Consider the following 17,504-nt stretch of genomic DNA (forward strand, 5'->3'; position numbering starts at 1 on the left):
TACTGTGAAGTCCTCTCAAATGCTTGATTACTCACGGTAGACATCAGAAGCCACTACTTTGACAGTAAACCCCCAATTAGTAGTAAGTGAGCAGCCATTGTAGTAGTGTATTGGTTTAAAGAAGTACAAGCCTTAAATTTTTCAAAAGGATCTCTACCTGTGTGATTTGTAAAACTTCTTTAATGTTTTAAATTAGTGAGCTGAGATTTTTTTAGCTCCCCCTGATACCTGCCACTGTTGTATTTGTTTTTTTACACTTGCAGTGTTCTTTCTACTGTATTAACCATCTCAATTCTCTTCATGTTTTATAAATTTATTAAAAGTTGGAAACCTGTGGTTGAGACGGCCTTCCAAAATAAAGATTAGATGTTTGTCTTATTAAAAACTGTTCCTCGTGTGCCGTAATCCTACTGCTATCCCTCATTTTTTATAATCTTTTGATCTTTAAATGTGCTTTCTCAACTCTTGTTAATTTGTAACCACTATATATTCCCTAAATTGAAGACCCGCTCTTCTTTATTTACATCTACTGATATGACAAAATGCCTGCCTGCAAAGTTCTTTCAATTGCCCGACAGTCCAGAGGATGAAGAGCCCACCATAGTTTGAGCTCAGATGTTCATATAATGACATCTTGTCCTCTCACTGTTTAATAGTACTGTGATTATTTTTTACCTTATTAAATGCAGAGACCCACACCATATTTTTATTAGGGCTGCGCTACCCCATACCATCTTAGTTCAGGACTGGGGATGCTCAAATCGTAACACAGGCCAATATCATTGGTTATTTCTGTTCCTAAGAATTTGTTTCAAATGTTATAATAAAGCTTGAACCACCATCTTATCAGAGTTGTTATAATCAAGTTTACAAGTTTTATGAAAAATACAAGTTGAATCAAACTTCAATCAAAACTCCACATAATTAATATTAATAAGTCTGTATGAATTCTCAACGGAAGCACAGAAAGTGTGTTGTGAATTACAAATTAAAAGCTAAAAAAAATCCAGCAGACCACGTTCACCACAAATTTGAAGCTCATGTAACACAGGTTAAGAAGAAAGTGCTGACAATTGAAATACTGTATTTGAATTCTTCCAACTAAATGAGTATTTGTGCGAGACATGTATTGTAGGATTGTTTCCTTTTTTAAAAAAAAAAAACACCAGTCTACACATGCCAATAATACATAGCGTGACAATTGATGTAACCAATATAAGGCCTATGGTTCTTAGTTTTTAATACACAGGATAAAACCGGAAAAAGTTTCACATCGAAAATTGAATACCAAAATTAGATTAAGAATTCTTAACTTAACGGAGCAGTTGATTTAGTTAATGGTTTGTTTTTGTTGAGATTACAAACCTATGAGTGTAGTTGAGTTTTTTTCATAATAGATTGGTTCATACCAACTGTATTCTGCAAATGATGGTATCCATCTCTTACATGTGCTAGTATTTGGTAGGATGCCAGTTCAAATCTCTTTACTGCCAGAAGGACCCTTGAGCAAGGCCCTTAACCTGAAAATTTCTTCAGGATCTCTTGCTGTACAATGGCCGACCCCGCACTCTGTCAGATAATGGTCATGCAAAAAGACAATATCGCCTCGGGGATTAATACAGTGTACCAAATTTAAATATACATATATATATATATATATATACACACTAAATCTTGTATTGTAGTTACAGAGTTATTGACTGAGTTAATGGATGAATTATCAACCTGTAATTGTATATAGAAGCTTTGAAAAGGGAACTTACTATGACTATTCATGCTCAATAATGGACTTCTCCTAAAATCATTTACCTTTATTTAAGGTGACTTACAATATTTATGATTCAATTGGTTACATTTCTATTTTGGTTAAAAATAAACCTGTAGGATAGAATTTTCAGCCCCTTTACCAAACATGCAAGCATCTCTTACGTCAAGGGACTTGTTGCATAGTGTTTTATTAACTGGTTAGTATTAGTGACATATTTTAGGCAGGAATTCTCTCATTTTGTTTTTAATAAGGTACAGATGGAGTCAACACCATTTGCTTTGTTAAGTTGGCCATTGAAATGTCACTGGTGGGTCAGTGTTATGATTAGTGCAATATACAGTTATCTTGTCTGATATGTTAAGTCCATTTACAGATAATAAACTAATATATATATATATTATTCACAGTGATGTGGTCAACTTTATGGAAAGAGGAAAAAGCATCTGGAATAGAGTCATATACCATTATACACTTCTCTAAATGAAAGGCCTACACATCTAATGGAAATGATGCCCTGCCTCATTTGATTTGTTAATTGCCATTTTCCTGCCATTATCACTGGAATATTGTCCAAGTGGTACTTCAGGGGGTGTAGTAAAACAGTCTGGTCCAACTCTGCTTTAAAACTAGAATTACCAGAGCCTACGAAAAAACACATAGATCCGGCCCACCTTAAATTGCTTCTTAAAACCGTTCTCACCTCTCCGCCAGCATCTTTTGTCATCTAAATGTACTGATAAAGACATGCTGCAAGCAGCCGGCTATTCCATCCCCCCCACCGACTTAGAACGTACACGAACTTCTCCCAGCTCATGTCTTGATTGATTATCTGGGAGTGAAGTGGAGTTTTAGAGTGGAAATAATAAATCTTTTTTGGAACACACGCATTTCATGTGTGTTGCGTTTCTGCAGTAATCTGTGTAAACACATTTTTAAACAGAAACGATTTTTATATTCTAGTAACAAATGACAAAATGTAAGCATAAACTATATAATGTATGAAGCCTGAAGTCCAAATATCAAAGAAACACTTTCACAAAAAGGTACCAAAAAAAAAAGCCGCCGCCAAAAAAAGCCGCCTTAGTGTGCGATATTGACATTCATTTACTATGACTGCCGCCGTGGTGCAACAGTATCAGTTGCTGACTGGCAATCAGAAGGTCACGAGTTCGATCCTGCATGACTCCCTTTTGTGAAGTGTTCTTATTTTTACTGTTTTAGAATAAAAAGATACATTTGATTTCAGTCTGTAACAGCCGGTGTAATTTATGATATTTGCAAAGGTTAGCTTTGTTTTTTTTTTTTTTTAATTCACTTTTCATTCTCTGTCGCATTCAGGATCCTTCCCTACCACCAACCCACCCCCACCTGACAGTGCTGTTTTCACATAAAGACGCGCTATAGCTCTGCAGTGTACTTGTGACTGCATTGTCTTACCAATGATTGCGAACTGAAGTGTCTGCATGCACTTTTCGTGGCATTACACGTGTATTTTTTGAGCATGCCTATGTCGCTCAAACACAGGAACATATGTTGATGTAAAAGTATAACAAAACAAGTGCACTTTTATTTAAGACTATAACCGAAGAAAAAAGAAAGCAAGTTACAGTAGGCAGTTGATATGACAGCTTGCGTGGTGCAATGCTAAGAACTGTTGATTTCCATTCCGTGCTATATAACTGTTAGCTGTTAACATTTGAATCTGATGATTGCATATAGCGCTGTCTTATTCAGTGTGCGCAAAAACATGCAGGTGGCCAGTTGCTGCATGCTACAACACACATTTTAAAAAAAGAAAGGGACAAATATATGTGACGTTTTGAAGAAATCATTTTATGACGCGAATAGTACCAATCAGAAAACATCGTCAAAGTAATGCAATAGTATTTGAAAACGAACAGCGTCAGGTTGGGTGTGATGTTATACTGGCGCTGTTTGAGTCAGATCAGAAGCTGAATAAGCTGAACAAGCTCCTGATCTGACACTAAGTAAAAAGCATGAATTAATCAACAAAAATAACCGCGATCGACATTTTAAATTTAACGATTTACAGTGCATACCAATTTATAAATTTTATGTCCGTTTGAGGAAAAAAAAAGAACACTTTCTCCAAAGCTGGGAATCAAACTCGTGTCTCTATAGCACTGCAGGGTTGCTGTGCTCCAAGTCAGCAAATCTCAGTGTTACGCCACGGACGGTGTTGTTACATCCTTTAACCTTTTGTGAAAGTGTTTATTGGATGTTTGGCCGTCAGGCTTCACACATTCTATAGTTTATGCCTACATTTTGTAACATTTATTACTAAAATATGAAAAAGTTTCTGTTTTAACAATGTGTTTACACAGATTACTGTAGAAACGGAACACACATGAACTGCATGTGTTCCAAATAACAATCTATTATTTCCACTCTAAAACTCCAGTTCAGTCACTCCCAGATAATCAAACAAGGCATGAGCTGGGAAAACTTAGTGAACATTTTGCGATGGTGGGGGATGGAATAGTCGGCTTTTTGCTGCTCATCTTAATCGGCATATTTAGAAGACAAAAGAGAGGTGAGAACAGTTTTAAGGTGGGCCGGATCTACGAGTTTTTTCATTGACTCTGGTAATTCTAGTGTTAAGACACACAGAGGGTTTGTAAGTAATCAACACAAGTTGGGACACCTTTGCAAATTGTTTGCTTCAACGTTCAAGGCTTCATTTACTTGAATTGCTGCAGAACATCTGTAGGTTGTAACCTATTAGTTTTCCCTGAAATTCCCTTTTTCAGTTGTTGTTAACCTAAACTTTAAATGTAAACCTCTGACCGTTTACTGCTTACCTTTTTTTACCATATTAGGCCATTTATTGATTTCAACTGATTAAATTTGAAGAAAAACTGAAGTGTTCTAAAACTTATGAGTGGTAGTGGACCTGTCTGAAACATAGCTTAGTTAAAAAAAAAAAAAGTTTCTTTAAATCTCAAAAAAAGTGCGTGTGTGTGTATGTATATATGTATGAAGTTGGATACAGAGAAGCTAATAACTTAAATGTTTACCAGGCAAAAGGGGGCTTTGTGAGATCAAGAAGACAATGGTTGGAAAAAGGAGAAAAAAAAAGAGAGAGGGGTAAAATCAATGTGCTTTGAAAGCTGATAATTGTTGGGGTCCTTTATGAGAATCCTACATTAATTGAAGAATTTACAACCAATTTTTTACAAAAAACTTAATAAATTAGATAGTAATCTTGACAAGGCCATTGAAATATTTGGGTCCCAGCATATACAGTGGTGTGAAAAACTATTTGCACCCTTCCTGATTTCTTATTCTTTTGCATGTTTGTCACACAAAATGTTTCTGATCATCAAACACATTTAACCATTAGTCAAATATAACACAAGTAAACACAAAATGCAGTTTGTAAATGGTGTTTTTTATTATTTAGGGAAAAAAAAAATCCAAACCTACATGGCCCTGTGTGAAAAAGTAATTGCCCCCTGAACCTAATAACTGGTTGGGCCACCCTTAGCAGCAATAACTGCAATCAAGCGTTTGCGATAACTTGCAATGAGTCTTTTACAGCACTCTGGAGGAATTTTGGCCCACTCATCTTTGCAAAATTGTTGTAATTCAGCTTTATTTGAGGGTTTTCTAGCATGAACCGCCTTTTTAAGGTCATGCCATAGCATCTCAATTGGATTCAGGTCAGGACTTTGACTAGGCCACTCCAAAGTCTTCATTTTGTTTTTCTTCAGCCATTCAGAGGTGGATTTGCTGGTGTGTTTTGGGTCATTGTCCTGTTGCAGCACCCAAGATCGCTTCAGCTTGAGTTGACGAACAGATGGCCGGACATTCTCCTTCAGGATTTTTTTGGTAGACAGTAGAATTCATGGTTCCATCTATCACAGCAAGCCTTCCAGGTCCTGAAGCAGCAAAACAACCCCAGACCATCACACTACCACCACCATATTTTACTGTTGGTATGATGTTCTTTTTCTGAAATGCTGTGTTCCTTTTACGCCAGATGTAACGGGACATTTGCCTTCCAAAAAGTTCAACTTTTGACTCATCAGTCCACAAGGTATTTTCCCAAAAGTCTTGGCAATCATTGAGATGTTTCTTAGCAAATTTGAGACGAGCCCTAATGTTCTTTTTGCTTAACAGTGGTTTGCGTCTTGGAAATCTGCCATGCAGGCCATTTTTGCCCAGTCTCTTTCTTATGGTGGAGTCGTGAACACTGACCTTAATTGAGGCAAGTGAGGCCTGCAGTTCTTTAGACGTTGTCCTGGGGTCTTTTGTGACCTCTCGGATGAGTCGTCTCTGCGCTCTTGGGGTAATTTTGGTCGGCCGGCCACTCCTGGGAAGGTTCACCACTGTTCCATGTTTTTGCCATTTGTGGATAATGGCTCTCACTGTGGTTCGCTGGAGTCCCAAAGCTTTAGAAATGGCTTTATAACCTTTACCAGACTGATAGATCTCAATTACTTCTGTTCTCATTTGTTCCTGAATTTCTTTGGATCTTGGCATGATGTCTAGCTTTTGAGGTGCTTTTGGTCTACTTCTCTGTGTCAGGCAGCTCCTATTTAAGTGATTTCTTGATTGAAACAGGTGTGGCAGTAATCAGGCCTGGGGGTGGCTACGGAAATTGAACTCAGGTGTGATACACCACAGTTAGGTTATTTTTTAACAAGGGGGCAATTACTTTTTCACACAGGGCCATGTAGGTTTGGATTTTTTTTCTCCCTAAATAATAAACACCATCATTTAAAAACTGCATTTTGTGTTTACTTGTGTTATATTTGACTAATGGTTAAATGTGTTTGATGATCAGAAACATTTTGTGTGACAAACATGCAAAAGAATAAGAAATCAGGAAGGGGGCAAATAGTTTTTCACACCACTGTAAGTATATATGAAATAGGCCATCAAAATTTTAAAAGATAATAAATCACTTGGGAACGATGACCTAACCTCAGAATTTTATCAAATGTTTATAGATCACATTTGATATTTTTACTTGATTTTAGACTTGACTGAATATAATGAATTGCTTTCTCAAGACCCAGTGATTCTATTTCTGGATTTTCAAAGGGCATTTGATACAATAAGACATGAATTTATCTTTTGACAAAAATGTATTTATGAATTTAGGGAAACCCTACAAAAATTTTAACTTTAATTATTTTGTTTTTTTGTAGAAACAATTATGACGGTTTATAAGTGATGTAATGGCTCAGTTAAAGTTTCTCATGGAACCTTCCCACAATTTGAAATTCACAGAGGAATTTGTCAACAATTCCCCTTATCACCCATACCCCCTGCATTTTCTCCTTGCGTCTCAAATTCTTAGTTTGTTGGTCACTCAAAGAGAACTTAAAGGTATTAAACTCAAAAAAAAAAAAAAAAAAAAAAAAATACGGATCTCACAGCTGATATTTTGAAAGTGTCAGTGACGTGCATACAGCACTTGATGTTATTAAAACATCCATCCATCCATTTTCCAACCCACTGAATCCGAACACAGGGTCACGGGGGTCTGCTGGAGCCAATCCCAGCCAACACAGGGCACAAAGCAGGAACCAATCCCGGGCATGGTGCCAACCCACCGCAGGTTGTTAAAACATTTTCAAGCAAATGTGTGCTGATACAAAGTAATCAAACTAAATTCTGTGAAATTCCTGTTAAAACACAGTTACTTCTGTGGAAATTAAAATCAACAAAACAACAACAACAAGTGAAAACAGTGTGCTAGACCTTAATCCAGTTGTTACTCCATTAAGAAAACAATTAACTCATGGCTGACTAGAGATCTGATCGTTCATGGCAGCTTCTTACTTCCAAAAGCTGAATGCTTATCTCATGTTTCCTATACATTTTCAGCTCTTGAAATTTCAGACTTCTCTTCTACCTTTCTTTTCATTGCCAGCCTTTAGCAATTGATAAATAAAATTAGTACAAGTTTAATAGATGTCATTTTACTTAATCATCAGTTTGTGTAACATTAATGCAAATGGCCAGGAGATGTCACTAGGGAGGTGAGTGTTAAATGCTTCAACGTGATTTCCAGCGCAGTTGCTTCAAATGTTTCGATGCTTCTTGAGGCTTCACTCAACCTATTACTACTTTACACTTCTGATAAGTCGTCTTCTTTCGGCTGCTCCCGTTAGGGGTTGCCACCGCGGATCATCATTTTCCATCTTCTTTCTGTCCTCTTCTTCTGTTACACTCATCACATTCATGTCCTCTTTCATCACATCCATCAACCTTCTTTTAAGCTCTTCCTCTTTTCCTCCTGCCTGCCAGCTCTATCCTTATCATTCTTCTCCCAGTATTCCCAGCATCTCTCCTCTGCACCAAACCAACGCAATCTCGTCTCTCCGACTTTGTCTCCCAACCTGAGCTAACCCTTTAATGTCTTCATTTCTAATCCTGTCCATCCTCGTCACACCTAATGTAAATCTTAGCATCTTTATTTCTGCCACCTCCAGCTCTGTCTCCTGCTTTCTGGTCAGTGCCAGCGTCTCCTGATACCCGTCTGTCACAAATCACTCCTGACACTCTTCTCCACGCATTCCACCCTGCCTGCACTCTCTTTTTCACTTCTCTTCCACAATCCCCATTACTCTGTACTGTTGATCCCAAGTATTTAAACTCCTCCACCTTCGCCAACTCAACTTCTTGCATCCTCACCATTCCACTGACCTCCCTGTCATTTACACACATGTATTCTGTCTTGTTCCTACTGACCTTCATTACTCTCCTCTCTAGAGCAGATCTCCATCTCTCCAGGGTCTCCTCAACCCGCTCCCTACTATCGCTACAGATCACAATGTCATCAGAATAGAACTTTACAATTCTGATAAGTAAAAGAGAAAAACAAACTGAGCAGAACTTGAGTCCGTGACCGTGGTGAACAGAATACGAGATGGGAATGAATACAAATGTATATAGTGGGAGATAAGTGTAGTTCCTCACGGTAATTTTTCTAATTTTCCTGTAGATGTTAATTACTGGCAATGGTTGGCAATCAACTTTCTGCACACTTTGTGCTGTGGAAATTTCCTAGTTTTACCCAACAATGTACACTCAAAAACCCCTAATGACAAAGTGATGAAATGTCTTCTGAACGGTTTCCAAATGTAATGCAAATCAAAAATCTGAACCTCTCATTCATATAAGTATTCAGACTCTTACTTCTGTACTTTGTAGATGCCCACTTGGCAACAGTTCCAGCTTTGAGTCTTCGTAAGTAAGTCTCTATAGGACGAGCACACCTGGATTTGGGCAGTTTTTTGAATTTATCTTGCCAGATCTTCTCAGTCCTGTGTGCCGTTTCGGAGTTTTGTGAAGTTATTTTATGGTGGCTGGAGTGCCAATCATGCTGGCAACCCCCAAGTTTTCCCTGTAGGTTGGAGGTTCACTTGCAGGACGGATGCAGTTTAACGTCATACCTAGGACTGAACAGGGGATTGCCAACAAGGATTGCGAGCTAGTTTGTCATGTGGTGGGTAATGCTGGGCGGTATACCGGTTCATACCGAAAACCTTTTTTATTTTTTTTATGATATGATTTTTTCTTATACCGCAACACCGGTTTAAATTGCCTGACCAACATTCGGAACGTGGCACAGCGGGCCAGTGTTTAAGGGGGACCTTTTTCACTGCTACACCGCTAAACACATGCAATGGAGTACATGCTGTAGTGGAAGTATTGCACGGTGAAAATGGACAGAGAACATTCTGAAACTGAAGCTGTAGCAGACGATAAAGTTGAACACGATGACACAGAAGAACTTTTGTTGGAAAAAGGAGCCGTGTCTGTTGTCTGGAGATACTTTGGATTTAAAAGGTCGGATGTGGACCATTATGTTCAAATGTGTGAATACTGTTTCTATACTACTGGATAATTCTGCAAGCCAAGTTGTACTTGTTTTATTTTTTTCAATACTGTGTAATGTACCTGGGTACTGTGTAATAGTGTGATGACATGTTGACTTTATTCTCGACATTTCCACTTTAATCTCAACGCTTATGACAAGAATAAATTTGACATGTTTACTTTATTCTCGCTGTTTGTCGAGATTATAGTTGACATGTTGACTTTATTCTCGATTTTTGTGATTAAAGTAGAACATCGTAAACTTAACTTCATCTTATAATGAACTACCCAACCCGTGGCGTAGCATACGCCGCATAATTATGTATTGATTGGTGAACGCTTCCTGAACGACACAGTTGTCCAAATGGGGTGGGTTTGTGGATACCACTGTGTGTGAATGAAAAGGTGGACCTCTGGAGAGAGCAACATACAATTGTCCGTGACTGAAAGCGGGATCGTCTGTGATGATGGAGGCCACACTGGTGAAAGTTACTTCGTCGGTAGTGATAAGTTTCAGCATTTGTTCATTAAAGTGTAGCGAGTCTTCGTTTTTGACGCTTAATATAGCTTGCGTACTGAGTTGTTCCGGAGTCACAGTTGAGAAACACTTTTTAAATGTCCTTTAAGCATAGGGAAAAAAAATAACATGTGAAACATCCGTAATGTAATAAGCCACCAAGAAAAGTAACATTGCAGTAATGCACGCTATGATCCGATCGCTCTAAACAGAAGTGAAAACAAAATCGAGCCCGGTGCATTCTTTAACTGCCTTGTAGCGCAGTGGTAGTGTTGCTGCTTTGCAGTAAGGAGACTGTGGAAGATTTTGGGTTCGCTTCCCGGTTTCTCCCTGTGTGGATAGCGCTTTCAATACTGAAAACACCGGTATATCAATGTAATGAAGTATTCTTATTCTTATGCATCCAGCCCTCGCTGTCTCTCGCGCACGCCTGTGTGTGTGTGTGTGTGTGTCGTTTGCTCGCTCGCTGCACGTGCTCCTGCAGGCATACCAGTAAGTGAATGAAAAGATGGAACTCTGGAGAGAGCAACATACTGTCCATGACTGAAAACTGGTTTTGGCAGATACATGCACATGTTTTTGAAAGTTTGGCCCTGTGCCTTATTAATTGTCATCGCAAAGGCAAATCTAACAGGAAATTGTCTTCATGTTAAAGTAAAAGGCAAATTATCCGCGACAAACTGTTTTACACGCTGCATATCAACCCGCGGCGTAGTATGCGCTGCATAATCACGCCGGTTTTTTAAGCAGAGGAAACAAATGAACATTTGCAAAATCTGTAACGCTGCTTTCAGTAAGTACAATGCACACGTGTTTAATTTGTCGGCCACTTTTTGCCAGCCGTCTTTTCTGGTTTGGGCTGCTTTTACAGTGTTACCGCTTGTACATATTAAATCTTGAAATCCTTCGAGTAACTAATTAACTAACACCCACCCACCTAGCTTGTGAGAAAACAATGCGCCCGTTCTTACATCATTTTGTTGCAGCCTATCAAAGACTTGCTGATCATGTTTTCTAGACTCAATATACATTGGCTTTTCACTCAGCGCAGGGGTGCGCATTCATCTCGGATTATTACATCCTGCTAGACTAATCTGCTACATGGCTGCATTTGAAAAACCGACTTATCCCTGATGAGTTTCACTGGCATTAATGATTAGGAATCTGGTTGGAACAAAACCCTGGATCCACAGGGGTTCACCAGGACCGAGTTTGGGAAATACTGCTGAACACAGACGAAACCGACTCAGGTGAGGAGTTGGGGCGGGCAAAGTAGTTGCAGCTATTGATTATTCAGTGTTGTTTGCCTGGGTGTCTGATCTGCTCAACGGGATCATAAATAAAAGGAAAACAATGTGAAGGCAATGTCACAGGTGATCCTGTGGTATAGCGGGTCCACAGCACCCCCTTCAAAAGGCCATTTTTAAATAAATAATCATTGCACTCACAGTGTAGCGAGGGGCATGGAAGTGTGGCTGAAACGATTTCTGGGTGGAGTCATGCTGCGGGCATTTCTCCGTTGTGCAGTGTTCGAGCGAGTGAGGAGAGAGAGAAAGCTGGTACATTAGAGTGAGCAAGAGCAGGCTCGAAGGCAATGTGTTCCTGTGGTATAGCGGGTCCATACCTCCCCTTCAAAAGGCCATTTTTAATCATGCGACTGACAGTAGTGGAGTCAGGCACAGAGAAGATCAGCTACTGAGAGAGCGTCTCGACTGTTGCGGGGCCTGCATCGGTGAACAGGTGAGACGCTAATGAAAAAGAGGCACAGGGCTTATTGGTTTTTAAAGACTGCTTCCTTCATTGTGTTTTAACCTCAGTTTTTAAAGGATTGCGCGGCTCTCTTTCTCACGCTGCCTGTGTGTGTGCGTCTGTCTCTCTGTGGCGCTGCCTGTGTGTGTGTGCGCGGCTCTCTCTCTGGCGCTGCCTGTGTGTGTGCGCGTCTCTCTCTCTCTCTCTCTCTCTCTCTCTCTCTCTCTCTCTCTCTCTCTCTCTCTCTCTCTCTCTCTCTCTCTCTCTGCCTGTTTGTGAACCAAGGTTCCACTGAGGTTGACTAATGAAAAGTCAACATGGCTCAGAGCTGCATGTGGACTGTGGGACAGACAAACAGAAATAACGGCATATTTTCCGAGGCGTCGCGTCCGAGTTGGTGGATGTGGCTGTGCGAGTTTTCGTCTTATCCAATGGTCTAAGAGTTGGTGGGCGTGGCTCCTTCCTGCGTGCTTTCATAGGTGTCTTGCCCGCTCTGGCGGCGGCTTAGAGAATCTATATATGGCTCCTTCCTGCGTGCTTTCATGGGTGTCGTGCCACTCTGGCGGCTGCTTAGAGAATTATATATATAGATATTTAATTAACTAGATTTTCTCCAACCTCGTCATAAGTTATGTAGCGCTTGAAATGCTTTGTGTTAAGTGTTCCCTGACACATGTTAATTGCTTCTGCTTCTTAAACTGACTTCCTCTTGCACTAAGAGGAGTCGCTGGCAGCACACAGAATATATTAATTTCATGATATCCCTGCTCCGTGAACATTTAGAATGCTAAGGTAAATACTTGATATAATTTTCATGATGAAATACATTAAAGCAGGTATTAATCATGTGGGGGCACAGTGGCGTGGTGGTTGCACTGCTGCCTCGCAGCAATGGGGTCTCGGTGTTCCTTGCTTTAAATTTGCATGTTTTTCTGGTAGGGTTACTCTGCGTGCTTCAGTTTCCTTTCAAAGTCATGTAGGATGTGCTGTTTTGACCCTGCTAGTGTATGTGTTGCTCGTATTCACCCTGTGATGTGCTGGCATTCAGGATATGCTCCTGCCTCGCACACAATGCTTGCTGGGATGGGTGCTACAATGATTGGACGGCATAATTAAACATGTATAACGAAGATTTTTTTTTTTTAAGTTCTGAAAACTACGTGGTCTAAGTTTATAACTACTGTCCAAAGTTGCACTATTATTTATTTTATTGTTATTATTTATTAGTTTAAATATTATGCAGTTTAATGATGGTAAACTTGTTTAAAAAGTCACTTTAACGTGTCAGTGGACAGAGATTGTTAACATTAACAGAAAGTGTAGTTGGTTTACAAAAATTATTTACTCTTTATTCCTTTTCTAAGACATGTTCAGTGCAGTACACCTTTTGACAAGCACCTCCGGATATTTTACTAAGTCTAAATGCCTCTTTGTATGGTTGAAAATATGTTGTCAAAATTATAGTTTAAGTTGTTTGCAAAATTTGTTCAATAAAAAAGGTTCTATATTTTGACTGTAACTGTCATGCAATGTGATTCCTTCCCTTCATTAGTGCCACCCCCTTGAAAGCTATTACTTTATGGGGCCATGCACACCAGTATTAATATTGTCTTGGTGGTATACTTTGTCATTATCATACTGAAAGGAAATCCATCTCCCCAGTCTGAGGCTGTGTGTACTCTAGAGCAGGTTTTGCTCAACATCCTCTCTCTATTTGACTGCATTCATTCTTTCCTCAGTTCTGACCACTATTTCCATCCCTGCTGCTGAGGAACACCCCATAGCATGATGCTGCCACCACCATGCTTCAATGAAGGGATGATATTAGGCAGATAATGAGTAGTGGCTGATGTTTTTGCCAGAGACTGTGCTTGGAGTTTTGCCCAAATAATTAGTACTAGGGTGTTGTACCGTGTTAGCCATTATGAATGTAGAGAAAAGCCAAGCAAAATGACACCTTTTATTGGCTAACTAAAAAGATTAGAATATGCAAGCTTTCGAGGCAACTCAGGCCCCTTCTTCAGGCAAGATGTAAACTATTTCATCCACGTGGTCCATTATATGCCTTTTACTCAATAGTGACTTCCATCTAGCCAGTCTACCATAAATGCCTGCTTGATGGAGTGCTGCCAAGATGTTCGTTCTTCTAACCGGTTCTCCTTACCTCTGAAGCTCTGATCACCTTCATGAACAATGCCTATCTTGGAGTGTTACTCTGTTTGGCTGGACTGCACATTCAAGGTGAAATCCACAATTATTGAGGCCAAAGTCTTCATGGAAATGCCCACAACTTTAGAAATGGTTTTTATTCCCATGTCCTTATCTGTGCATCAGCACAATTTGATTGCAGAGGTCCACAGAGAGTTCCTCAGACATCTTGGCTTAGTTTCATTGTGGCATGCAGTTTGAATCGTAGGGCCTTACACACACAGGTACACATCTGCTTTTCTAAATGATGTCAAATCAAGTCAGTTTGTCACAGGTGGTCTTCAATGAGGTTCTAGACACACCTCAAGAAGAATGAAAGTGAGAAAGAATATTTAGAATTAAGGAGTTTCAGAGTTCCTGAATAATCAAGTGTGGTGCTAATAGAATTATAAGAGTGTGTTCACTTATGCATTAATAAGAACGTGCTGTGCATTAACCGACAGTATAAAATTAATCATTTTATAAGCTGAAATAAGATTCTTAAATTGTAACTGCCACGTAGCCATTGAAGTGTTGTAACCCTGATGGTTCAGCAGAATAGGGAAGTACATGTTTTGTAAAGTGCTTTCTCTGTAAGTGTCTTGCAATACTAGCCATAGCTGAATTTCATAGCCTAAGCTGGGTGGGGAGCCTGAGACTGTGGGTGTGCCGACAGTTCCTCTTATCTAAAGACTACCATGTACTTCTGCATGTACTGATCTAATGTGTCATCTTAAGCTACTTGCAAACTTTGCATGACCTCAAATGAACTGCCATACTTCCTCTTTTTATTTATTAAACAAGCTGGTTATAAAAAGAGAAAAGACGTCCTGCTGACGGGCTTGCTGTTTGTAGCAAACTGAGCTGACAGCTGCTGCAGCCTCCTGCTCACCAAGAATAAAAAAATTGCTTTTTACTTTCCATTGGTGTCCGTCTTCTGTTGTTCCTGATTTTCAACGAGCACAAAAGCAAACGGGATGCACCTGAACACAATCTGAAGAGCTACAGCAAAGTGTCTGAATACATCTGCTGTTGAAATGAGAGAATACGGTTTTTAAACTTTTCTGAAAATGTATTTCAATGTTGTCATAATGGGTTATTGAGTGTACATTGATGGGCAAAAGTGTGAAATGTATCCATTTAAAATTAAATCTGCAACACAATAAAGTGTGCAGAAAATGAAAGGCTCTGAATACTTGATGAAACCTCCATACGGTTTATGTAAACTGCTTAATCCTGTTTAAATAGCATACAATTCCATGCATTGATTGGGATTGGATTTTTTTCTCTCCCTAATCCTATCCCACCGTACTGCACAATTTTATATCTTTTGGTGCTAAAGTTCAACTGGTAATGCCTGATAATGAGTATTAAAGAAGTTATTAACAATTCGAAGTCTGTGTTCATTCCGCACAGCTCCAGTAGTGTGAGTTTAAACCTCAGCCTGTTTACTTCACATTTGCAGTTTTTGTGTATGCCCCGTTTCTGCCATTATTATTATTATTATTATTATTATTTATTCTCCCATGTTCTAAAGATGCACCGACAAATCTCACTTAGCTTTGCAAGGTAGTTGTAGATCGATACTAAGTGTTTTGACTTTGGTGTCAATACCAGCTTTCAGACCACAGTATTGAAACCAATAACAGTCATCTCTACATACCACCTGACCTCTCTCCGCTTATCAAGATCCTCTTTGAGTAGAATATTCATGATGGTTAGTAATTGGTTTCTACTTATCTGGTTTCTCCTCTTAGGGTTACCCACAGCAGATTGGTTGTCTTGTTTCAGCTTATTGCACCTTCCCTCCGCTCCCATCTGATAATTTGAAATAAAGAGTAATGTGTTACTGTCAGCATGCTATGAACGGTCAATCTTTATATAAACCTTAACAGAGAGGGTGTTGTGAAATTACATTCAAGTGACTTCAGATCTAAGTGATGAAGTTTTAATGAAGTTAATTTCTGTTCTTTTTACAGAGAAAAAGAAAAAGCTGATGTTTACTGGAACATCTCAATGGATGTGAAACAGGAGAGCTGTGATGTGGACACAAATATCATGGATATTAAGGAGGAGGACTGTGAGTTGGAGTCCATCTACCTTAAACAGGAACGTCTGAGCATTAAGGAGGAGAACAGTGAACTGCAGGCAGTGGGCATTAAAGAAGAAGCTGAAGAGAAGTCTGTCAGTATTGAGACACACAACCATACAAATCTGGACAGTGTAAAAGGAGACAACCTTCATGATGGGTGTCAAGATGGAGTGGTGACCAGGTTAGACTCTTCTCAAAGCAGACAATGTTCATCTCCAGAGCCTTCTGTCAGTATGAAGACTGAATCATTACAGTCTAAACCAAAGAGGACTAAGAAAACTACATCTGTTACAGTTCATGAAAATCGTCCACCATCTACAAAGAAGTCTGGAAAAAGTAAGTGCAAAATAAAAAATGGGCAAGTTTTAGGGTTGGGGTTTATGGGCTTGAAAGGTTGTGTCTTGTGGTTTTTATGAGAAATACTATGTTTTATTGTGTGCTTATATGTAGTTTGAGATTTCATCAATGTTTATGTAAGGTTTAGCAATTTTCCATGCAAAAGTTCTAAACATGTCCTTGGTAAAGAGTGCTATACAAATGTACAGCTGCAAAGAAAGGTTGTGGTCTGATCTTCAACTATGCTCCACATACAGGTAACCACAGTTCACCTAAGCTAATAACTCACATACAATCAGACGACTTCTTGTCAGTCCTGAACACATCATTTATACGTTCACAGTCCACTCTGTGGCCCTCCTGTCTTTACAAGCTGCTTGACTCTTCTTTAATAGTAATGGCCTCCAACAAACTTTTCATGTAGCTGCTGATCAGCCTTGAATTTTAATCCATACCTTCTCTCCAAACCTTTTTGGTTCTTTTTATTACTGAGAGCTCTTTTCTGATCAGTTCTCTTTAGGTCAGGTCACAGCATCGCGTGTCTCTTACTGGCCATTCCAGAATACCAATTTCCTTCTGTTTAACTCTTTGTCTGTTTTGATTTCTTCCTGGTGGCTCTGAGGCTAGGGATCTGCACTGGAATTAGGAAGGTTGCTGGTTTGAATCCCGTAAATGCCAAGAGGGACTGCTCTGTTGGGCCATGAGCAAGGCCCTTAACCTGCAATTGCTGAGCGCTTTGAGTAGAGAGAAAAGCACTATATAAATGCAAAGAATTATTATTATTATTTATTTTTCCTGTGTTTGGTCTCATTGTCCTGTGTCATGACTCAACTTTTGTTAAGCTTCTGCTATCCTAATGTTTTGCTGTCAGATTTCTTGATAATATTTTGAATTCACTGTCCCTTTGATCATGTTAATCTCTCCAGGCACTGTCTGTTCTGGAACTTTGTGGTGATCTTTTACAAGTTTGAGTTGTGCAGTGTTGCTTTTGTTAGATC

General features: G+C 39.3%; 2 protein-coding genes across 28 annotated transcripts in view; one reads left to right on the forward strand and one right to left on the reverse strand.

The window, feature by feature from the left end:
• The window catches only part of LOC114668373 (gastrula zinc finger protein XlCGF26.1-like), a 217,051-nt gene that overhangs the window by 181,907 nt on the left and 17,640 nt on the right, over positions 1 to 17,504 (forward strand). For 4 of the 17 annotated variants that reach the window (XM_051924919.1, XM_051924904.1, XM_051924902.1 and 1 more), the window contains exon 2: positions 16,058 to 16,506. The exons of the other annotated variants lie outside the window; for them this stretch is intronic. In XM_051924919.1, the coding sequence (XP_051780879.1) occupies positions 16,095 to 16,506 (412 nt within the window). In that variant the 5' untranslated portion in view covers positions 16,058 to 16,094. The remainder of the gene's footprint in view (positions 1 to 16,057; positions 16,507 to 17,504) is intronic. 17 annotated transcript variants of the gene reach the window in all.
• LOC114668330 (zinc finger protein 883-like) overlaps positions 1 to 17,504 on the reverse strand; it is a 774,734-nt gene that overhangs the window by 163,780 nt on the left and 593,450 nt on the right. The window lies entirely within an intron of this gene.

Source organism: Erpetoichthys calabaricus, chromosome 1 (assembly GCF_900747795.2).
Source record: "Erpetoichthys calabaricus chromosome 1, fErpCal1.3, whole genome shotgun sequence".
NCBI classification, from domain to species: domain Eukaryota; kingdom Metazoa; phylum Chordata; class Cladistia; order Polypteriformes; family Polypteridae; genus Erpetoichthys; species Erpetoichthys calabaricus.